The sequence below is a fragment of the Fistularia commersonii genome, chromosome 21, assembly GCF_037954325.1.
Source record: "Fistularia commersonii isolate RoL2024-O1a breed Wild chromosome 21, RoL_Fcom_v1.0, whole genome shotgun sequence".
Taxonomy (NCBI): domain Eukaryota; kingdom Metazoa; phylum Chordata; class Actinopteri; order Syngnathiformes; family Fistulariidae; genus Fistularia; species Fistularia commersonii.
The window spans coordinates 13,284,217-13,309,054 of NC_141304.1; the positions used below are offsets into that span (position 1 = coordinate 13,284,217).

The 24,838-nt window shown below is 41.4% G+C and overlaps 1 protein-coding gene and 1 long non-coding RNA gene across 6 annotated transcripts in view; one reads left to right on the forward strand and one right to left on the reverse strand.

The window, feature by feature from the left end:
• The window catches only part of slc2a9l2 (solute carrier family 2 member 9, like 2), a 98,148-nt gene that overhangs the window by 65,252 nt on the left and 8,058 nt on the right, over positions 1-24,838 (reverse strand). For 2 of the 5 annotated variants that reach the window (XM_086168970.1, XM_086168971.1), the window contains 5 exons: positions 19,701-19,786; positions 17,701-17,802; positions 15,954-16,114; positions 10,926-11,050; positions 8,021-8,166 (listed from right to left, as the gene is read on the reverse strand). In XM_086168970.1, the coding sequence (XP_086025096.1) occupies positions 8,021-8,166; positions 10,926-11,050; positions 15,954-16,114; positions 17,701-17,802; positions 19,701-19,769 (603 nt within the window). In that variant the 5' untranslated portion in view covers positions 19,770-19,786. Of the gene's footprint in view, positions 1-8,020; positions 8,167-10,925; positions 11,051-15,953; positions 16,115-17,700; positions 17,803-19,700; positions 19,918-20,056; positions 20,108-23,084; positions 23,183-24,838 lie in introns of those variants that run through there. The other 3 variants (XM_086168967.1, XM_086168972.1, XM_086168968.1) reach the window with 3 other exon arrangements.
• On the forward strand, positions 20,084-24,565 carry LOC147222364 (uncharacterized). Its single transcript, XR_015107821.1, has 3 exons — positions 20,084-20,600; positions 22,435-22,525; positions 24,237-24,565. It is a non-coding gene; the product is annotated as an uncharacterized LOC147222364 (long non-coding RNA).

Sequence of the window (24,838 nt, forward strand, 5' to 3'; positions counted from 1 at the left end):
AACATTACTGTGTATGATGGAAAAATACAAGAAGCCTCCATGTGGGTTTATAGCAACACCGCTGATAAAATGCAGCAGGTACTATTCTCTGTATGTACGATAGTTCCATTGTTTTCTGTGCAAAAAGTGTTTTATTGTACAATAATCCCTACTTATACACATATAATCATAACCCTAACTGTCTCAGAAAATTAGAATATTGTGAGTTCTTTATCTTCCGTAATGCAATTAAAAAAACAAAAATTACTTTTTCATGATATTCTCATATTTTGAGATAGGATTTTTGAGTTTTCTTAAGCTGTAAGCCATAAGCAGCGATATTAGAATATAGAAAGGCTTGCAATATTTCAGTTGATTTGTAATGAATCCAGAATGTATGACATTTTTGTTTCTGTAATTGCATTACAGAAGATAAAGAACTTTATCACAATATTCAAATTTTCTGAGACGGTCCTGTACATGTACTTGTAAATACACATGTATATAAATTGCATACCTTTATTTATATTTATTTATTTATTTATTTCGATCTTAACTGTTCTTTTTATTATATTATTCGCATTTTTTTCTCATTATTTTTATATCGAGTTCTATTTTGATTCTTCTCCACTTGAAAACGTAGCCGGAGCTGCTTTCAACGAAAGATAATTTCCCCCTGGGGGATCAACATGAAGTATTCTGATTCTGTATTACAGGAAGGAAAACTCGTTTATGGAACTGACAGGCTTTCGTCTCTGATTTCACAAGTCTTTCCAAGACATTACCGTTTTTCCAGATTACAAACCGCTACTTTTTTTTCCCCCACGCTTTGAACCCTGCAGCTTTTGCAAAGATGCAGCTAATCAATGGATTTTTTTTTTTCTTTACGAACGGCCATCAGGGGGCGCTCTAACGGGAATTTCTGTGTAAACATCTCATATCCGGCGCGGCTAATATATGTAAAACATTTTTTTTACTTTTAAAATGGATGTCAATCCCTAACTCCGTTGTCTGTTTCTATCCTTTATTTATTGTTGTCATTGCTATCATCACTCTGTTTACATTCCTGTCCTTGTCATTTTGGTTGTCTATTCTCACCGTTGCTGTTTTGTTTTTTTTTTCACCATTCTGCTGTCTATTCTTTTCCTTGATTTTGTTATTGTTGTTCTTCACTCTGCTGTCAATTTATTTGTGAATGTCTTTTGTTTATCTTTTAATTGTCTTCGAATTGTCCCTCTATTCATTTTCATATTTATTGATACTATAACTGTTACGCCCTATGGGGATCAATAAAGTTTATATTATTTTAGTGGGTGCGGCTTATATGCCAGTGCGCTCTATAGTCCAGAAAATACAGTAATCATTTCCATACCGGGAAAGAACGACGCCCGAATGAGAGATTAAATTCTCTGAATGTTTTTGTTGGCGAGCATCCTCCTGGCAGACCTCTTTGCTGTGTTGCTAATGTTCAGGCTTCATTCTTACACGAGGTAAAAGATCTTGAATCGGTCCCTACATGACCCGGCTCCTGTGCTCATCCAGTAGATCCATTTGACATGTATGACGGAGTGAGCATTTGCCAACCATAAATATTCCACAGAAAACATCTTGATGTGTGAATTTGCTGGTTTTGTGGATCAAACAAAAGAAGCTTTCCTGGCCTGGAACAATATTGTCTCCGGCCTGAAGGGATATCGGTACAGACGAAACCACACAAAGCACATAGAGAAGGTTTGTGATATGATCCAAATGCCTCGTGGTGATTCAACCCTGGTTCTATGATCAGCACTGAGGCCAAAGAGCTGATGATGTCAGTTTTGATTCAACAGACGACAACCTGACTTGGAGAACAAGGAGGAGAGGCGTATTTTCTTACAAAAGCCCGGAGGGAAATCCAGAACCGAAATCAGGCCGAGGGGTTTTGGGGAAGAGGAAATTGTTCAGGTTCAGATAATGGAAAAGTAAATCGGAGCGTCTTTTTTGGACTCGTGTTTAGTTTTCCCGTTGTCGTTATACCTGTTTAACTATTTCTAAAGTCGGAGATTATGCTGGCCAAAACTGAAAATCTGCCGTGGAAACAAGGATCACGTGCCCATGATCATGACACAAATTACACTAAAATTAAACAAAAAGCGGCATGAAGGGAGAGCCTTAACCGGTGCGGCATTTTCAACTCCAGCTTTGATTGTTCGTTCATTCATTGTCCAGAACTTATCTTAGCGGGGTTCACATTAAAAGACCAACAACCATTCACTTTCCCCTTCACAGGTAGTCAAATATACTTATTTTATACCGCTGTCTCGGAAATTATATGTCTTTGAGAGCAAAATGACACGTCGCTAAGGTGACGTTTGTCACAGCAGAAAGCAGTGGGCTGTTGTTTTCCCGCTTGTGCTGACGTGACGGGGAAAAGACGTCGGGTACAGATGGAGGTGGAGAAACAACAAAAGGAAATTTAATTATTTTTCCCCTGAAAAAAATTTAGCTTGCCGTATATCTGTCCTAAGTGCGATTTGTGATTTCTGATCTGTTGCGGAGAGAATGACGAAGAGCAAAAGTGTACGATATATCAGCGTGCGTGACTGTTAAAAGTCTTTAGTGTTAATGTGATTCCATTCATTGGGTTCAACTGCAAGATAGATTAAAATCACAATGTTACCGAGCCTCTAAACTTGGCTTACACTTTTTCTTTGGTTCCATGTGGACCTCAGGCCTGAGTTTCTATAGACACAACTTGCATTTATGTCTCTTATGTCTCTGGATTTAAACATTAGCAAACTTCACAGACCCCGAAACAGAGTTCGAGCGTCAGGTCTTGAGAAAAGCGTAGGAGGATATTTAATCGTACGGTCGCAACACCGGAGGAGATTCGTAGAGGATGTGACGTTAGTTGGCGTGAGAGCAGAGGACGCGGAGGAGAGGGTTAGATGGAGGCAGATGATTGGCTGAGGCGACCCCTGGGGGAGCAGCGTGGAGGATAAAGAGGAGACCGGGTTTCGGCGCTGCGTGCAGGGTCTGCTTTGCCACAAGGCGTTATTACATTTAACGCCGCACGTTTTCCCAGGGAGCCGAAGTTTGTGTATGTGATCGGGAGGTAAAACAAAACAGCAGAAAAATAGCAAATAGCTATTTAATTCCTTCCTTTAATTTAATTCCTTAATTCCTTTATTTAATAGCTTTTTAAATCCTCTTCCCTCAGCCGCAGGGAATCTTCAATCTTTGTAGTTACTGCTAACAGTTAGACAATTCATATTTCATTATATTTCTTATTCTTCCGCCTTTCTACTATCATCTTTTACTGTTATGTTTTTTTTTACTTGAAACTCTGGCACAACAATTTCCTTCGGGATTAATAAAGTTGTTCTCATCTCTCAACCTCATCTCATCTCAAATCAAGGCCAATGCCGGAGGGCGCCAGGTGGTCATCCAAGACGTTTTGCCAACATTGGTGTTTAAATAAACTAAAAATATATAACCATATTAGCTCCCTATAAATATGGGATTGATTAATTGAGGTACTTAATAATGTCCTTCCCTCCGGAGCACGTATATGAGATATATTTTTATATATAAAGATCTTGCAAATGAATCCTAAAACCCTCTGATGGTTGGAGGGATAAAAAAAAAAAATCTGCTCATTAGCCTTGTTAAGCAAGTAAATGGATTAAATGCACACATTTCTTGGAACGGCATTTTGGTGAAATGCTGTTTTAAACCTTTTTTTTTTTTTCTCCCCCGATCACTTCAGTGACATGTTGCAGAAAAAATGCTCCTCTGCATGTAAGTCATATACTGGATGAAAATTTTAATTTGTGAAAATGGCTTTAGTACAGATCAAGCTAAATCAACTCTGAGGTGACTGTGTGCCTTTAAAAACAAAATGAACACACATTCCTAAGTGAATCCTGAAATAAATAAAAAAAAAAGGTGAAATCTGCCAGCGTCAAATGATAAGCCCATCATCCACCTGCCTGTAGCTATTTGCAATGAATGTCACCTTTTCCAACAGCCTATTTGTCTGACGGCGGGTTTTGAAAGGCCATTCCAGAGGTGTGCTAGCATTCTTGAAATATTAAATCAGTTCCTCCATTGTAATCTGAGAAGCTAGTATGGCATTGGGATTCGCAGAAAAGCTTGAAAAGTGATGCACTATGTTTCGGTTTGAACGGCAGGCTGCTCCAGCCGGGTTGAACCTATAAATAATCCTATATTCTAATATGTTCATTCATGAAGACTGGAACAACTCACAGCACATCCTTCTGACAGACAGCTAAGCTGTATTTTATTTGCATATGTAGAATCACACAAATCAAACACTCAACCTTCATTACCCGAGGTAGATGTTTAAAACAACAAGATGCAGGGCTGCCGATTTAAAAGTAATTCATCGCCCTTTTCTGATGTCTGGATATTTATGTCACCACCGCACCAATTGGAGGCGATTTGCTATCTACGAACACAAAGAGTGCGTTTCCGGGCAACTCAATAGCGGTTCCCCCCGCCTCGGAGGTGGAAGCCTTCGAGACCTCGAACATGTTGATGGAGTCCTCTCTGAGGAGTTTTGTGACAGATTGGCTAAAAGCCTATTCCTGTTTTAATCGCGGTATAAACATGTTTCTGTCTGGGAAGAAGGTCGGCGCCCGAACGCTCGAGTTGGAGTCGTCACCGTTTGTCAAAGCCCGTCGGCGTTTTCACCCGACGAGGGATAATGAAGGTATGAGCTGAGACGAAACTTGTCTGAGGCTCGTAAACGAAGGGCGTTGTTGCTCTGTTAATCCCCGGCCGTGTCACGCGGTGATGCTCCGATCAAGCTATAAGGCAACACGCCGGCCTAAAGGCTGCAACGGAGGTGAGATATGAATACCTCAACGGCAGGTGTGCAAAATGCTGTGAGGAAAAGGCCAACGCTTATAAATTAAAAATGAGAATCCGCTCTGCTATGGAGCTACTGAGACCAACGTCCAAGAGTAAATGTCAGAATAAGAAAACAGGAGAGCGGCTTGTTTGCTCAATTCCGTCTACGATGATAGAACGACGGAGGCTGCAGACTATCCGGAAAAAAAAACTAAATGCATGTTCCCGTGAATTTTTTGAATTCTATTACCTATTTGGGATTAGTGGAATTTGGATAAGCCTTAAACTCGGGCATTGAGGGCGAACATGAAATAGATTTTACTTAAAAATCTACCTGAATTGTAGTGACAAGTGTAACATGTCGACACCAAAATGTGTGTGTGTGTCAGCAATACAATTCATTTTATTATTTTGGAGAAACAGCACCTTTTAGTATGACATAAATCGGTCTTAACAGTAAGCCATGGTGAAGGAAAGTCATTTTGTGTCTTCTGGCAGGTTCTCAGAGCTCTGCAGTGAGTAGAGCTGCTGCTGGCAGTAAAGATCTCCATGTGACTGCTTCACCAGTCAGCGCTGATCATTGAATTCACTTGCCTGAACACTTGACAGAGGGAAGCTTTACGGGGGGATAAAATCAATGATTTTCGACAGGGAGTCCAGACTTGAGGAAAGTATGTAATAACTAGTGATAACTAGTAGAGTGTCATGTACATTTTCTTTCTTTTTTTGTATCCCTGACAGACACCCGTTGCAGAAAATATGTGGTAATTATGCCTTTTATTGGACCGGCACTGCAGAGGTCCCACTGCAGTTCAGAAGGAAATGCCGGGATCCCTGCGAGTGAAAATCCCTATAAATAATCCTTTTTAAAAGGTAACTGGGTACGGTTCGTCAATTGCGCAGCCTTCCAGGGACGGCAGCTGCGAAACCTCTATTTCGGGGAGAATAATACTTTATTTCCATGCTTATCATGGAACAGTGGATCAGCTGTATATTCTGGAGGATGTGAATTGCTACGTCCCTCGAGGTATCCTGCGGGGACGACTATGGGCGCATTACGTATTCATTTTGTAGCACCGCTGTGAGAGCTGGGTCCATGCTCTCGGCACTGAAGCAAGTCATATATTTCCAGATGATCACCAAGGTCGCATTTTGTCATTGATTCTGTGTATACGCGGGCACACCGAGGAATAGGAGAGCGCCTTGTTTTCGGAGGCGCCAGGATTAAATCTCTGCTTTTTGTATCTGTATCTGCTTTATGTGGTTCTGCTGGGCACAGTATGACTTCAAATCTGCCCTGGGGGGCACATGTTAGAGGTTTCCAAATCAGCCTGGTCGACCCGAAAGCACACCAGAAGGATTTTGAAGTGTATGATTCGAGGACTTGCAGAGGTGTATCAGTGGATCAACCAACGGATGGAGGTCCATTTTAAAAATAATCTAAAAGGAAACCCCGACAACTGACCAAGCACGCTGAACCCTCCACGAAACACATGACAATGCTCTGTTTTCTAGTGCTGGCCAAGAACTGGTCTGGTGGAAACTGGATTTGTTCCACTTGAAAAAGTCAAGTGCCTCTAATGGGGACCATCTATTTTATTCAAGCATACCATAAAGGGGAGGAGAATTAAAAATGTAATCAGATTGTTTCCTTCTTCTTGGTCTGATGAACATAAATAATGATCCCAACTCTGTCTGAGGAGCTAATCCAAATTTCTACATACATTTGTTACACTTATAATCAAAAAGCAACTCAGATAAGCCTTGCAGCTGCAGTTGAATACATATATATGACACCCTTTATCCAAGCTTTAATGATAAACAATAACAACAACAAGTTTTCCAAGTTTATATTGCTTTTTTAACTTCGATTATGTGAACATCTGTTTTTGCATCCTTGTAAATTTTACTCAGCATACCTGAATTACCTGCTCATATCATAATAACTCAACTATGTTAGCGCTTGTCGAAATCTTCTTGTCTTGGCAACCGGCGTTAAGTTTCTTCACTTCCGAGAAGCTTCTTCAGTTCTAATCCAGTGAGGAGTTTTCAAATATAACTCCCGGGTTTTTGGATGGGTCTCTTTTGGATGGCTTGTTGTGTACGTGGATCTGCGAAAATTCGGTGTAAGGGAGGCTGTTATCAAATGGGGGTGTCGCTGATGAAATTCAAATCTAGTTGCCAAGACAAGAAGATTCTGGCAAGCATTCACCATGACCTGGATGACCGAGAACCTCCCCAGACGTGAAAGCTCTTGTTAGGTTTTGGGTTGGGGAAACAGAAAGGTAAAGAGCGATAAAATAAAATAAAAAAAAAAAAACTACAGAACCGCATACTATTAGACTTTAGAACCAGAGGCTGTGCGGGAATCATCTATTTGGACCTAATGGATATTCTGTGCAGCGAAAACTTCACATGCGCCATCATTCACACCCATCGCCGCTGGATATATACTGTCTAAACGCACATAATCCATCTCAAATGTTGCTTTGTAAAAACCTGAAGCTGCAAAACGATCATATTGGCGCTTTGACTGACAGCATCATCAACCAGTTAACAGTCCTTGTACCGATAACACACCCCGGAGGATCTGCAGGGTATCTGAGCCTTAAGGCTGATTTAAGGGAACGCGGCCAATAGGAGGAGAATACGATGGCAGCCGCATCCATCTAACCCATCAAACCCTCCGACAACGGCCTGGTCCTTAAAACTATTTGGAGAAAACAACAATGTTGGCCCTGAATTCCAATGTGAAACTGCACAACATGGATAAATATTTGTTTTGGGGACTGGAACTGTGTGTAAAAGCCGCAGCGGCAGGCCGAGTCAACTCGGCGAGGCGTGAGCAGGGATGCCAGCTGGGAGAACTTGCTCAGGTTAGATGGGACCGAAATTTAAAAAAAAAAAAAGGATTATTTTACTGATAGCGGATAATGGTGTGTTGGTGATGAGTGAAATTTAAAAATTTGATAGGTTTTATTATTTCAGGATGATCCCATCGAGGCCAAGTTTCTAAGGACAAGCTCCGAATGATGTATTAAACCCGATGTATTACAATTTTTATATTCTTGTGCATGTTGCCGTTCTTCCAGTATCGGAATATTCAAAACACTGAAACAAGCCAAACGCCATCGAGAAACTATTCTAGGCTTTTCTTCTTCGGTATATAACGCAGAGGAGAACTTACCTGGCCCAGGAGTTCAGGCAGGCCAAGAACCTGTCCAGTAAAGACTCCTAAACAGATCAGGATGGAGTTGAACTGGCCGATGGAGCCCCTGATGTGTCTCGGGGAAATCTCTCCCAGATACATAGGGAGGGCACTGAGAGCTATACCTGTCAGAAAAAAGCAAAAAAATAAGATTAAAACCATAAATTTAACCGTCCCGAACACGGCGATCCTTAAAGGAATGTGCGTTTTCATCTATACAAAAAGGATATGAATGTGTTTTCGAATGATGCACGTACAGTTCTGCGCTGAGAAACTCATCGATCCCGCACACAAATGAACAGATGGGAAAAATAATCACTGGTGCAGATTTTTAAAATGACCCGTGTCTGAATTCTGACCTTTCGAAACACCCGTTTTTGATGATCAAAATTCATTAGCTGCTGTAATACACTGCAGTCCGCCAACACAAAAGTTATTTCTGGAACTATCGAGTGGACGGGGGCCACGGGGGCCCAACCAAGACCGACTAACGGTATCAGTAGGGAATGGATTCCAGCACAGAGTGGAATAAAAACGCTCGTATAAAGTCTATGCGATTTTGTTCCGATTAAATCAACGCCAAGGTGCAGAGACGACTTTGTGAACATGATGGGATTATTTGACAGACCATAATGCAAAGTGTGATTGCTGTTTTTGTGAACTGACAGGCGGCGCTTAGTTTGAGGAGTTACAACAGTTTAAATGAGAGTTCAATTAGAATATATATCACTCCAGTCTGGAACGGATGAGAGGCTGGTAATCGGCTGTTTCAGATGAAATCCCACACCTTTTTTGTTTTTACAGTTTCTCCGGCATTGAATGCAGTGTCGCCAAAACCAGTTTCTAGGGCTTGGCTCCATTAAATACCTGAGGATTCAGACCTGCCAGCCAAAAGCATCTACTTTGTCTCAGCTCGTGTTGATCATCCTGAGACGATCCCGCCGACAAATGAGCAAAATTTAAATATCAAGCTGAAAACCTAAGCTATATTGCCAGGGCTGAATGCGCTGATCTTGAAATTCTTAGTGAATATAATCCTGCTCACATTCCATCAATGCATTTAGATTTACAGTGTGACTGTTCACTTCTACCATTTCCCACAGGTTGTGAGAAAAAAATAATAAAAGCGAGAGATTACCTCACAGCCAAACTATGGGCTGGTTTATATGTCCATATGACTTTGGTCAGGAAAACACAGATTTTCCAAATTTTGTTTTTCTCCCATTCAAGAACAACCGTTTCACTCTCTTTTTCGGCTTTTTATACGATTCTCGTGGGGTTCCATGGAAAAAAATGTTGTCAAATGTCATCCGACGTAATTGAGGTACAACATTTGCATTGTGCTCGCGGTGATTAGATAGAAATGAGTCACGGGTCACGCCATTTTTCATCAGAGTGAATTCAGGCACAAACTCGTTCAACTAATGGAAAACCGTCTCATAGGCCTTTCTGTTTGCGCGGCGCCGCGTGTGCAAACACGTCCATAGATCCCGCCAGTGAGTGAGTGAGTAAAAAGTGAACATTTGATTACCGTAAGAGCTCAGCCAACGCTTTCATTAAGCAGTCCAAACACACGCTTTAATTAATAAGATATTACTTAAAATCTGAACAAAGCTTCATTTGTAACCCGGGCTTTTATGCTGTGGGTTTCCAAACAATAGAGCTGCGGTATCAGAGTCCCACCTGTGTCACTGAGGACTGACCTACTTTCCGCAGTTTGAAACAAGAGATCACAAATGACGTGACTTGTTTTTTTTATTTTCCCAAACAGAAGTGAGCGCCCAGTGACTACAGACACATCACTCATAGCAGAAGACAGTCACGAAATTACGTCACTTTTTCACCATCACCGGTTAGAGCTATTAAAAAAAATAAAAAAATACATGAAGAAGGATTTGCACCATTAGCTGACATGCACTCATACCAACTCTATTATTAACATATTTAAGTAACTGTGTTGGTCAATCTCTTTCCTATAATATGAGCAAGAATCAAAATCATTTGTTTTTGCTTTTGATCTCAGTTAAAAAATGAACTGATCTTGACAATATTCTTGATAGAATCAAGAAAGAAAACTTTTTCTACCACGCATTTCATATGCAACATGTTCAAAACCGTTGGCATTGCGGTACGTTTTATCCCCTGCAGAGGTTTGCATTTTCAGTCCACATCTGGTCGTAGAAACAATTCAGCCCGACCTTTGTAATTCATCACACCTCTGGGGCCTTTTCCAAAAGTGTTTAGAAATCTTCCAGATCATTGAACGTTTGAACAAAAACCAGCAAGGCATGGAAGCTTGCGAAATAAACACTTCAACAATCTGCATCTGCCGAGCATCTGCACAGTATCTGAGACACGGATACTTTTCAACATTTCTACTTTATTTAAACCTTGAATGAGTCATCTGTTGACTGGTTTGCTTAGATATAATACCAGCAGCCTTTGGGTCACTGTCTTCCCTTGATTTAGAAAGAAATCGCAGATCACCATGTGTTGGTAATGAGAGATAATGATATCATAATAATGACATTATTGACAAGGGTATCTGAAAGATATCAGACAGGTTGCGATTCAGACCATGACCCTAAAGATGCTGCACTTGTCGTTATTATCTTAATCTATCTCATGATCTCTATTATCTATTATCTCATTATCTAAGCTCTTATGTAATAAATAACTGTTGAATCATGTTCATCGTCTCCTCTTTGGTTTCCTATGAAAGCCTTTTCTTGTCTGTCTGCATTTCGCTTCTTTCGCAACAAGCCTGTGCCTTTCTTGTCAAAGATTTTGGCCACGTTTTCCAAAATGTCATTACTCAATCGTTGTTTTATTTATCAATGATCTATTCAGAGTTGTCAGCACTGAATGGCAAATAAACACTTACCGGAGTCTACTCCGACGACGAGACGGCCGATGATCAGCATCTCAAAAGATCTTGACATCTCTCCGAGGGAAAGCAGCAAAGCGGCCATTAATGCGAAGGAGTTATTCACCAGCAAGGTTCCCTTTCTAAATTTTGAAAGAAAACCGGGTTAGAAACAAAACTCATTGGAAGAACATAGACAAAGTCCAAACAACTGACAGAATTTCATACCGGCTACATGAAGGATAGGATGGGATGGGCATAGTTAGGCCAGGACAGAATAGGCTAGGCGAGGATAGGACAGGGTAGGCTAGGCAAAACTATGCACAGCTAGGCTAGGATGGAATAGGCTAGGCTAGGCAAAGGTAGGCGAGGACAGAATAGGCTAGGCAAAGCTATGTACAGCTAGGCTAGGATAGGCTAGGATAGCATAGGCTAGGCTAGGATAGGACAGGCTAGGCAAAGCTAGGCTAGATAAGATAGGCTAGGACAGAACACGCTAGGCTAGGATAGGCTAGAATAGGATAGGACAGGCTAGGCTAAGCAAAGCTAGGCCAGAATACGCAAGGCAAAGCTATGCACAGCTAGGCTAGAACAGGCTAGGCAAAGCTAGGCACAGGTAGGCTAGGATAAGATAGGCTAGGATGGGACAGGACATGCTAGGCTAGGCAAAGCTAGGAACAGCTAGGCTAGGATAAGATAGGCTAGGATTGAAAAAGCTTGGCTGGGACAGAATAGGCTAGGCTAGGCAAAGCTGGGAATAGCTAGGCTAGGATAAGATAGGATAGGGCAAGCTAGGCTAGGCTAGGCAAAGCTCGGCTAGGATAGGATAAGGTGGCATAGAAAATGTGTGGGACTGGATGGGACAGTTACATTTCATGCTTTCATTTCAGAAATCCCATCATGTTGGGTCGTCACCTTTTTTTTCAGCTGTCCTTCCAAGCTTAGTCTAGCGCTTTGTTTAAAAGCTAGTAAACACTTAAGATTCAGCAAGGACTCCAGATCACCACTCACAACTGCATTTATATTGATTTGTGATAAATTGCTATCCTACTCAAGTTGAAAATTAATTAAACTTCAGATGGAAGACAAGTCTTTATATAAAAAATTGCTCATAGTTTTTTACTTTTTTCACAGAACATACACTTGCGTGAAAACAAATGAAAAACGTAAAAACTTGAAATTAAAAAGATTTTCAACAAGATTTAATAATAAAACAAGTAACAAAGCATACCTTTTCAAGGGTTTCACAAAATGTATATAAAATATCACAGCATTGGAAGCACTGAGGAAAAAATAACAGGTTTAAGTAAGAGATGACGCAAATGGGGGATGAATAATGATTACCTTTAATACTTTTTAGCCTATTCAACAGGGATAGCAAATGGGGGATGGAGAAATCCAAGGTGAATCTTAAGGGCACGTTCATTTTCCACAAATCACTCAGAATAAAATGTCGTGAGTCTTTCCGAGCTCTGAGAGTGACATCCTCATCATTAGCGGATAATGAATCCTTTGAACGTGCATAATTTCAGAGCGCTGAGGTGATGGTGCGGGAGATTGTCCCCCGGGTGACAGAAGGACCCGCAGCTCTGCGGTTGTACTGCAAATGACGCAGTTTCGCCAAATTTACATTACAGCTTTGAAAATAATCTCTGTCTATAAATATTCAAGATTCAAAACTTTTATTGTCGCTGCAAAGAGTGCAACAAAAAAATTGAGATAGCAGCTCTCAGGTTTGGCAGAATCAAAAACAGACACAAACAACCTTACAAAGCAGGACTCAGCAAAACAGTACAACAATTGCGGCATCTCTGGGTTAGAGATATAAAACGGAAAAAATTTAAGACGAAAAAGAAGATCTAGAAGAATAAATAGATAAATGTGTAAAGAAAGATAAGTAAAAAAAAGTAAAGAAAGTGAAGTTTACTGCACTGTACTGCATGTGAGGTTCAAGTGTTTAGGTTTGTGCCAGATTTAGTGCCATGACCGCTCTAGGGTACAAACTGTTTTTCAATTTGCTTCACTTCTGAAACTTTAGAAAAAGGAAAAAACATGTAGATCCGCTGTCCAGTTAGGGATGGGTGCTGAATCAAAAAGTCGACTGATTAGAGGTTGGAAAAAAAAATCTCTGCACACAAAAAAAAAATACTGCAAAAATAAGGATAATTTATTCTACATATAATACAAAAAAAATGTATTCTCACATGACGTTTCAAGCAAACATATTAAACCATCTTTTCTGTCTGTATGGTATTGTTTGGTTCTATTTGTCTAATTCTTCCTCCTATGTATAAACTCCATATTTTATTTTGTATTCTGAAACCTTTTAACAATGTTTTTGTTTCTATATCTGTATATAAGTGAAAAACTATCCGTTTCTAGGGTTCTGGTCTTGAAAAAAAATGTACTAATGATAAAATGTTAATATAACATGTTATATCTAACAAGAGGTCTAAAAGAAAGGAGGGAATCAATCACATGATTATTCCCTTTAAAAATGGCGCCGCAATAACATTTTAATTAATACACATCTCTGATAAGCATCTGAGGAAGAGTCTATGTTTGCTCCAAACATCATGCAAATTACATTTTTTGCTGGAGGGCTATGTGAGCCATGTAAACCATCAGGGGTGACTTGTAAACTGCAGAAGCAGGAGGACGCGGCTGCCAGGGTCCGGGGTTAATCTCTTCCTCAACATTAAAATTGTGTCTGCTATATATATCACACTGAGTTATCCACTGGGTGAACTGGTACATTTATTCACCTGTATTTATATCTTTAAGCAACCTGGAGCTGGACGGATGCATTTTTTTCCCCTCGACAAATGACAAAAGACATTGGCTGGTATGAGAGGAACCCTGGTGGAGCGGCGAAGCTACAGAAAAGAGTTATGTATGGGAAAAAGACGACTTACACTTGGGAGAACTGGAAAATGGCACACATGGACTGTTTTTTTTTTTTTCTTCCTTGTTTTATTATCTCATTTCCCCTTGTATTGGATTTATTTTTACTAAAATTCTACAGCTGGAGGCTTGCAGACAGTTCCTGCAGGATTTTGTGCACATGGAGATGTTGTCTGCATTTTTTTTAAGAGCATTATAATTAGCGATAGCTGCAGGTAAGCATATTTCAGTATCACGCAAAAACACTCTTGAATACAAAAAAGGTAACTTTTTAGTTAAATTCAATAATAATATGTCTTGATTTGATTTAAACATCTGAAAGGTGTTTATATATTTCAAACGCCGTACACACCAAAAAGAGTACTCAAAGCACTCACACACTATTTATCCAATGTCATCTTCATACACACACACACACATATATATATATATATATATATATATATATATATATATATATATATATATATATACATATATACACTTTTTTTTAAATTAATAATCGGGAGCCAGGAGCGAAATGGAAGGAGCAAAAGTGGTGAGAAGCAGCGGCGTTCAGGAAAACAAGGAGTAAAAAATGAAGTGGACAACTGAAGTGAAGGAGCAATAAAAGATGAGTATACACTGAGACTCAGGTGGGAGACAAGTCCAATAGATTCAACATTTATCTGACACACACACACACACACACACACACACACACACACACACACACACACACACACACACACACACACACACACACACACACACACACACACACACACACACACACACACACACACACACACACACACACACACACACACACACACACACACACACACACACACACACATATATATCTATATATATATAGTATATAAGTGGGAGGTGGGGGTAATAATGTTACCAGCTGGTCCTCTGGGGAGCAAATGGGTTCTTGACATACTCAGAAGGAAGCGAGAAATCTAAGTCTCCTCTGTGCACACACCGAAGAGTGTGTCCACCAAGCAGGCAATGTGGCACCAAACAGCAGGGACTTGTTTTGAAATTGGAATTTGTGGATTGAGTGTAACCACTAGGTTTGTCACAGACATGGACAAAAACACAAAGCACAAGTATTCAGACAAGTGGAAACGCAGAATTGTGATAAGATGGAATCTATTTGATAATAGACCGGTTTGGCTCAAAGATATCTATTAATAATGTTATTGGGTATTCAACGTGTCTGTGGAGGTTCTCAGTCATCCAGTTCATGGTGAATTCTTGTTGAAATCTTCTTGTTGAGGCAACTGGACTTGAGTTTCTTCACTTGTAGACATTTCATCCCTCATCCCAGAGGCTTCTTCAGTTCTAATGACCTGCGGGGAGCTTCTGAATATGAGCCTCGGTTCATGTGATCCGATCGCAGACAGACAAACACCCGCTCTTTTTTCCAAGGAAACCGGAGAACCCGCAGGAAACCCACAAGAACATGCCGCCACAGAATCAGGGTCCTTTGTGCTGCGAGGCCGAAGCGCTAACCACGGCGCCACCCTGTCACCCCGACCCACGTTCCAATCCAGGTAATCCCACAAAGTTGCTCTTTTGTTCCCATGAACGACACCCTCATAGCATAACAACTCCTCCTTACATCCAGTTTCTGAAGATCAACTCTTCCATTGCCACCTAGACCCGCCCAAAGCCATGGCGGTTATGATTGGAAACTCCCCAAGTGTCATTAGAACTGAAGAAGTCTCTTGGATGACGTCTGGATTGTCTTTATGTGAAGAAACTAAAGTCCAAGACAAGAAGATTGCAACAAGTATTTGGTATTTAAGTTTGCTGCTATCCATCAGCGATCGATTCGAAAAAATGCGATTTGTTTATACCTGATGTCCGCATGAGCCATCATTATGTTGGTTTTATGACCATCCATAAGGGAATTCAGATAAATGGAAATTCTCGAAAAACAAGAAAAAAAAGTCAGTATTTATTAAGGTGATATCGATCTCGTCATTTGTTTGAATTATCCCCGTCATTCAGCATGCGGACGAGCCTCGCCTTGAATGCCCTTTTTGATTCTAATGAAACAGGCGCCAGGCCATTAGGACAGTAAAAGCCACACTGCAGGGACACATGAAAGGGAACTCATTTGTAGGCGCGCCGGTGTCGACTCACCTTCCGAGGGTTTTAATGAGGAATGAGACTGATAGCGTTCCGAGAAGTCCCCCGATAGCGAGCATGGACACCGTGATGGACCAAAGGAGCGTGGCTGTCTCCTCCGCAACCGGCTCCCCATATCTCTCCAGCCACGTCTGGTTGTAGAAATCTTTAATGTACTGCAGCAGAAAAGGGAAATTACCCATTTAATGCAATCAGCGTAGCAACAAACTGTACGTGCAGGTGGCGACTAATCAAAATGGTGAAAAGAATTATGGAAACGCGGGTGTTTTCTATTATCTAAGGAAATGGCCGTCCTTTCAAGCCTGAGACGAAACAGCTGCGAAAGTTACCAAAATAACGCAGACATCCCTGCGTAAATTGCCACGGCATCTTCTGCTTTGTATCTGTTCAGTCTGGTATAAAACTAACATCTGGAAATTGGAATTTCATTTTCACCGGTCATTTGAGTTAAAGTCAATGCAAAATCTATGTTATTTGACAGTGGGGGTGTTCGAAGTCCTTGCGGGAAACGGGTACAGGTCATTCATGCGGCACACGAAGCAGGTCCAGAAGGTATGGAGGAGCCACGTCATTGGTGAGGAGCAATATTTTGAAGTTTGTCTTTGGTTTGACGGCTCTGCGCTCTCTGCAGGTATAGTCCGGGCTTGAGTTTGTGGAGGGTAGACCCAAAAAATGAAGGGAGGTGATGCTTTGGCCAAAAGAATGGCTGCAACACGTGGAGCGAGGACGGGGTCCATTTGGGTTTTACATAGAATTGTATTTTTCCCACATAGATATAGGTGGTACAGGTTAAAATTATTAATACGGGACTGGAAAAGACAATGTCATTCTAGGATGACACCCAGACTCTTGACCTGAGTGGAGGGAAGGATGGGGATAATCCAGGGTAAACGGGTTTAAGCAGCACTTTGTTTCCAAGGGCTTAATGTTGAATTAATTTGAATATAATTGGCATTTAGCTTTTTTCTTCCACCTGTTGAATTTAGTAACAAGTTCAATTTGGATTAGAGTGACTGTTGTGGGAAAGTTTTCTGGAGCCCTGAAACTTCTCCGTTCTGTGTGAAACTATGCTTATTATCCGAACTAATGACTATAGTGCAGACAAAGGGTGGCCACGCTTTTTTGCATTTCCAAATGTCCATCTGTCAGGCTAGAACGGTGTTCGGATCGAGATCTCGGATTGGCTGTAGCGCGTCATTGCCGCAGTGGGGATGGATGATCGGCTAACAGCTATTTCTGATGTCACGCCATCTAACCCACACTACCTGCATTGTAGTGGATTCTGTGGCTCGCAGCTGAGTTGTTTTTTTACGTTGTGCGGTAGAGCATATTTCGAAAGGCGGGGCTCCACAATCGACCCGCATTGCCTTTGCAATTGATGTAGATCAGGATCGGGCGTCCCTGCCGTAGACAATATCTTGTCCTCAGTGGAAACGCACAGCCTGAGTAAAGAAGTACTGAGTGTGTGAAGCTTATATGGGGGGGGAATTAAAATCGTAGCATCTCCTCGGCCTGGATGAACAAGATGTCGGTCGCTTAATCAACTTTCTGTCTTCCAAGCGATGTGTTCCTCTCTATCTCTGCCCTCCAACCATCTATTATGAGCAAATCCTCACTAATTGACGCACAATACCAAAGTGCCGTCCCGATGAAAAGCCATTTGATAGCCAAGTGATACAAATGAAGGGAGAATTTAGTTGAACAGAGATGGTTTTCAGCGCTGGCTGAATGCTTGGCTTACCCGAGCTGGAGCGTTGACGACGGAGAGGTTGTAACCATAAAGGAACGATGACCCCAGAGCGCCGAAGAAGGACGCGCAAAACAAGCAGGCCGTAATGGGTTGCTAATGACAGAGCACAGATAAAACATAGGTTAATGATTCAAACAGATAGGGTCTAACTATCCGCCGCATTGCTGTTGACCAACTTCAGGGTCAGACCAAAACCCAAGGAGTTCATCAGCGTATGTTCTTCATAAGTAGGCCAGGGCTGCAGCGCACAAAACAGCAAATATTAACACAGTGACATTGCGGTTTTCACATAGGATGAATGAACGAGCAAAACAAGGCCCCCGGAGGGAGGATAGGACCCAAGCAAATGCTGGACGATATATTTCAAATGGGTAGAATCTGTACTCGAGTGTAAATGTTTATGCTATTTGGGAAAGAAACAACAGTCATTTAGAGGGTTCCTGAAATTGCCATCGCTGGTGCACTCTTATGGTGCACTCTTATGATAGAATGAGAGCAAAAACCAATTGTGGTATTTGCCAGTCGCTGTTTTCTGTAGCCGAAGCAGAGACTTTCAGGGAAAGCAAAGGCACTTTTACCCGAGGGATATTACCTTCATTGACTGACAGAAGCCCAATCCTCTTTTCTTTTTTTTGGCAGAGAGCACCTTCTGCGGCAGGACACCAAACATTGTTCGTAGGGTACAACCTTCTTACTGTTTTGTTTCAAAACCTATTGCTCCACCGGTTGGAACTGTGACCTTTGTTGTCGCTATTTTTATTGTTTTCCTTAAGCTGCACTTTTTGCATCCCGATCAATGAAGCTATCGGCTCATTCGTCTCTCCGCCTCCCGCGGAGTCAGATACGAATTGAGCTTTCGTGGAAATGCATGCGTTCCTGCAGAGATCTCCTGGTCAGCACAGAGGCTTCTTCTCTCCCTATTACTATATTTAAAAGGAAGAGGTAGATCTTTCCGGTGGTGCGAGAAGTAAGATAGCAAGATAAGACAGCTCAAATTCTCCTCAGGAGAGGCAACAATTTTTTTTTTTTAAAACATGGGTGGTGCTTCGGTTGAGAGCTCAGCTTTTCGCTGAGACGATCGGCGTCTCGACAGTTATGACATCATCCATCCCCGAGCAGCAGGAGGGGAGGGCCGTTACAAAGTCACTATCAAGCGTAGTTTTGAGGGTTGGACAGATACCGCCTCAACTGACATTTCATTTTACTTTTCCCCCCACATGATCTGAGCGTCATTTCCTCTCATTCTCTGTATCCAACATCTGGAGTCTGTCTTTGCTTTCCTCAAACACGTCATCATTTGTTTCTGTTTTGTAATTTCCCCCGTAAGTCTCGTCGTTGCCTGAACAAAAACGTGCCGAGTTTCTTCTGCCACATGTGGCCTCACTTTCCGACTACTCTGTCCTCTTCCTGTGTGGTTTTGTTTATCAACGTAATGTAACCAGAAAAGGAATGTTTCTCCGCCTCCTTTTACATTTGGCTTGTCCTCGTTTCACATTTAGACTTATTGCTGGTGTTTGCGGATTGTTTAATAATGAAACTTTCACCGTTTGAATCTCTTTAGTTCAGTTGTAAACAAGGAGATCCTCAAAACAAATGGTGAGTGTAGCAACAACTATATCTAAGACAATAACAAGAAATGACAGCAAAATACATCCTCTCTTATACGGTTATGACGGATTCAGTGTTGTTTCAGATGCCATTCAGATTCAGATGCTATGCGGTTTTAACGGTCGTGGGTATTTTCCTTCCGCAACTGCGAAGACTCCAAAAAGAACTGCAGGATTTGAGATAGAGGGAAAAAAATGTGAGGCATGTAGGATCTGTTAAGCAGACTTTTCTTGCGGCCGCTCTTCGCACATCCTGCCTCAGCCTAAAAAACTGAACTGGAACATATGAGACTGCTGCATCAAATTAAAAAAAAGTGTGTGTGTACATACCCGCACCCATTTTGGTAACTCTTAAAACAGCCAGGGTGGATTTATTGCACTTACCTTCCCGCGGGTATTCTCAGAGTTGTTCATCTTGTGGTCTGCCGTGCCGCTTTTCTGCTCCTTAGTCATCCTGATGTTTCAGCAACCTTCAATGAAAAGATAATTTTTATTTAAGTCAACCGCTTTGTAAAAAAAAAAAAAAAAAATTACACAAAGAGGAGTTCTTTTCTCGGAGAGAGGCCGAAAAAAAAAAAGAGGATGTGAAATTAGCAGCGTGAGGACGTGTGGTGTAAAAGAGGTGGAAGTGCCTTTGCTCCGACAACACGGGCAGAACTCTTATTTAGTGGGTGTCACAGGATCGGTATGCATCAATTAAACAAAAACAACAACATAGTAAAAGCAAACCAGTTCAACACCTTGCCAAGCTTTACCGTCCATGAAGTCACAGAAGCGTGTTACAGCAGAGTAGAACACACAAATCCTCACCAAGAGACTCGATACCACGTTGACGGTAGAGAGCGATTGGCAGAATCAGTCTGCCACCTACTGGCGACAACACTGACACTTATTGAAATGTAGCTGTCCAGTCCTGCCGTTGTGAGAGGTTATGTAGACAGCAGAAGTATTTCTATCAGTTGAAGAAACTCAATGCAGTGCCATTAATCTGCTGTACTGTCCGACGCCATATTGGTTGTAGGTTTGTAGGTTTCGGTGCGAGTGAATCAAAAGTTTTGACGGTGACCTTGCAAATGCATCTGGGAAACGCACGACGCCGGATGTAAAATTAGTTTTGGCAGGTCGGTCGTGTTCTCCCTTCTTTGAAAGGCAAGGACATCACATTTGATTACGTTTGCTTGGCTTCTGAAGCGAAAACGAGACTCGTCGCCAGAGAAATCGTTCCATGCGAAGACGTGACGATGACAGAAGACCATCGCATACGTGCAGTTCGACCTCGCTTTGGTAAAGTATCACTGAAGAACCTGATTATTCAAAGACGATTAAATACAAACTTCTCGGCAAATCTCGAGACGCGATCAATGATAAAGACATTCCAGGGCGTTAAACCCCAAACTGTTGTGACATTCCAAAGAACAGGTTTAGAGAACAAGAAAAAAAAAGTTTTACAAAAAAAACTTGTCATTAAATTCAAGTTGTAGTATCAGAATTGCTCTAGAAGTATCTGTTTTTGGAGATACAACTCAACAGTTCAAATCCAGTGCTCTTGTTTTGAAAAATTATTTTTTGTTTTATTTATTTTCCAAACTTAAATCCTGATCTGTAATATCAAAAAAAATTATAAACTACTTTTGGTTTGTTTGCTTTGATATGAAGCCTTTTTGACAAAATATGCGCAGATTTTCAACCTATTAACCCTCTGATTATCACCTTTCACAGTTCTAAGTACAAACTCACATTCACTCAGCTGGTGAATATAATGACATCTATTCACACACACTCCCACATCCTTAACAACACACACCAGTTTGCTCCGTGTGTGTGTGTGTCTTCCATAAAACAAACAAAAAAAGAAAAATCGCATGCAGGTTTGTATTCTTGTATTCATTATTTCATGCTCATTTGGTGACAGGTTGATTAAATACGATAAATGAATCAGGGTATTACCTACACCTGAAGGAAAAATGAGCCGGTAAATGTCCGCTTTCTGGTCAGAGAGGACAGATGGTTTGAGAAAGGAGTCAAAGAAGCCATTATTGTTGGAAAAGAAAAGCCCAAGTCTGAGGCACAACCTTTCTTGGAGTCTTCTTGGAGTCACTTCACTCACATCATGTTTGTATTTGTCGTCACTGTTTCTGTTTTTGTTGTAGTTTTGGTTGTCTACTCTCACCCTTTTCCTCATTCTGTTGTCTATTCTTGTTATTGTTGTTGTTCACTTCGCTGTCTATTTATTTGTGGATGCCTTTTGCTACCGATACCGTCATTGTTGCGCTGCTGTGACAAAAGAATCTCAATAAATTATATCTTATCTTTCACATTTGGAGAATTTCGGCAACGCCTTGTCAAATCTTAATCCAGGTTGATCCCCAGAAGTTGTAACTTATGACGCCTCCATGAACACAAAGAAACCCCCTTCGACCGATTTTCAGCAAAATAACAAGCCATCGCAACTTCGACCAACCCGCAACCCTGATGGTTATATTTGAAAACGTTCGAACTGAAGACGCCTCACGGATGAGACGGGAAACATCCGTCTGTGGAGGTTCTCGGTCATCCGGGTCATGAAATATCTTCAAGGGAAGAAAATCAAGTCTGATCGCCAGGAGATGATGATGTTCAGAAAGATAACCCGTGACCTGGATGGGCGAGAACCTCCGCAGACAAATAAAAGGTACGATCACATTTGGCGTGTTGCTCGTGTATGACTGAGGGGTTCACTGCAGTTCAACGGTCTGCTTGCTTTCCCTGCGGCAGGTTGAGTGAAAAAAAAACGAGCACCTTGTTTAACAACGAGAGGAAACCAACTCCGTAGGTTGGTTGTTTGGATATATTGATTTTTACTGGTCTTCCTGTCATCTGTGTGACCAGACCATGACCCTGATTACTTTAGCGATAACCTTTACATGTACAGAGAATGGATACATTTCTTGCCTAACTAAGATTGAAAATATTACTGTCTGATTACGTGTTTGGAAGGAGGGTGAGTGAACTTTCTGTCAATGTGAAAATAGCGGACGCTGTTTTCGCTTGGTTTCCGTGGCGATTGAACTGAGACGACTGTTGAATCCCTTGCTGTGTGGATGAAAGTGAGAGAGGCCTTTTTTTTTTTTTTCCCCAGAACTAAAGAAGCCTCTCGGATGAGGGGTGAAACATCTGCAAGTGAAAAAAATTCAAATCCAGTTGCCACAACAAGAAGATTTTGAAAAGAAGTGAGTTTTTTTGTCTTTCTGGTGCCGTCGCAGATATACGGCACTTTATTAGCACTGGAAAATAGCAAAAAAAAGAAACATGATAAAATCCAATCTGTCTTTGGATGTGTTATTTTCTCAGCGATAAATTAAACATAATTAATGAATAACTTTACAAAATAACCTCAGACAGATGATTTGTACACAACCACAAACACATTACCGTAACGCATCATGACAGGTCACAACACACGTCTGAATCAGTATTTGTATCAGCATCATAAAACAAGCAGTTGAGATAATACCGCAAATATTATTCATCACAGCCGGCAACCGCCTCTATCGCATCCCACATCCCAGATGTGTACAAAACACAATCAGCAGATGTTTAGATTGAGGTGTCCGCTATCACTCTACAAGGGAAAGGTTGGGGGGAGAGAAAAAAAAAAAGAAAATAAAAAACACAACTGCTACAGCAAATGAGGAACAGCCTCCATGGTGAACAGCTTACAGTCACAGTAAGGGTATTATTCAAGAAGGGCCCAAACTTCCTATGTTTATACACGCTGCTCATACTCACCAGCGTGCAGCTCGTGCATCCAACGCTTTGGGAAAGTTTACTGACTCAACATTACCGAGACCCGGCTGTAGTCATAACTCCGGGGAATGATTAACCTGGATGAGTACCGCCCTCCCGCTTCCTTACTGCTGTGTTTATATTGTGAAAATCAGCTTCTGCGGGAAAGGAAAAAAGATCTGATAACTTGCTGGATTTGACTGGTGGCTTCCGGTTGCAGAGAGAGGGGAATAACCAAGAGGGAACAAATACTGTCCCCCAAGCTGAATCCCAAAGACAGGTATATTATTCGAAGGACAAAAATAGAGGCTGAATTGTACAAACGTACATCCGTTCAAAACTAACCTCAAGTTGAACGTGTCAAGGCGGCCTGCAGTCTACATCCAAATCGAATGTATTTTTCCCAGGCAAACCGTGTAACTGATTGATTTTCTTCATAAAAACGTGAAAAGAAGGCGACAGTTATGGAGGCTGTGCAACGCACGGGGAATAAATCGGACCGTATACGCGTTGGGCGGCGCGGCCCACCGGAAGCACCTCATGTGCATGTCTGGCTGGACTGGATAGACAGAGAAGAAAAAAAAAAAAAAAAAAAAAAAAAAGGAGCAGGCGTTCTGGGGTATGATGTCACAGCAAAGTTGAACTTTGACCTTCCAGATATGATGTGTCTTTATTTAAAGAGCCTCGCCTGTAACTTATAATCACCGAATCAAAACGAATGTATGTGAATGCCGGTTTCAGATGCGCATCGATATCTCCTTTAAACTTTGGACATTTTAATGACGAGACTTTTCTACCCCTCGGCTTCACTTCTTTGTTTGATCCCACAGAGTCACACACTGTTTTTGTTATCTCCGCTTCATTTCGTAGGCATCGTCAGGTATATTCACTTTCCCTTTTTGCGTCCTCTGCCTGCCTTGTTTCCATTTGGAAAGCGTCTCCTGTGTGTTTGTTTATCTCGACCTCTCCCTTTCTGTCTTCCTCGGGCCGCGTTTTTCGAACCAGACCTGACTCACTTGCCCTTGGAACTTGTCGGCACATCACATTATACCTCGCATGTGTCGCCTTCACTCAGCCGGCGTGCTCACGTCTGAGAGGAGCAGCTGAAATGAACTTGCCCTCAGCTGACAACATCTCATCTCCTCTCCTTCTCAGCCCCTCTGGTTACCGGCAAACCTATTTAGGATGTTGCCCGCCGCTACGCCGACTGGATTGCGATAGAAGCAAATGGCTAACTTTACTCTTCTCCTTATGGCTGCTCCTCTCTGGACCTCCCGCCTGGTCCTCCTTTCATCATCCCATCATAGTTTGAAAATCCTCCCCGTCCTCCTCACTCCCCGAGAGAACCTCAATATCATCAAATCCACTGAAGAGCCGAAGCACTTAAAATCCTCCACGATCTTCATCTGTACCCTTCCACGGCACACATGCATTCTGGTACAATAGAAACTAAAATATGATATTAAAAATAAAGGCACAATTAATAACCGTGCATTATCCGTATTGTATTATTTGTATTTGTATTATTTGTATTTGTATTGACCATCCAGAGTCCACCCCACCGCGTCCCTGACGACACGGACTAGACAGTGAATGATTTTTTGTTTCATCGTGTCCTACTCATGTCTTTATTAAGAAATAAAAATTTAAGAAGCTGTTTGTACAGCATTTTAAGGGAAAGTTATTTTTGTTGTTATTAAGATTACATGATTATATTATTGTTTTCTAATGTGTATATTATGTATATTTCTAATGTA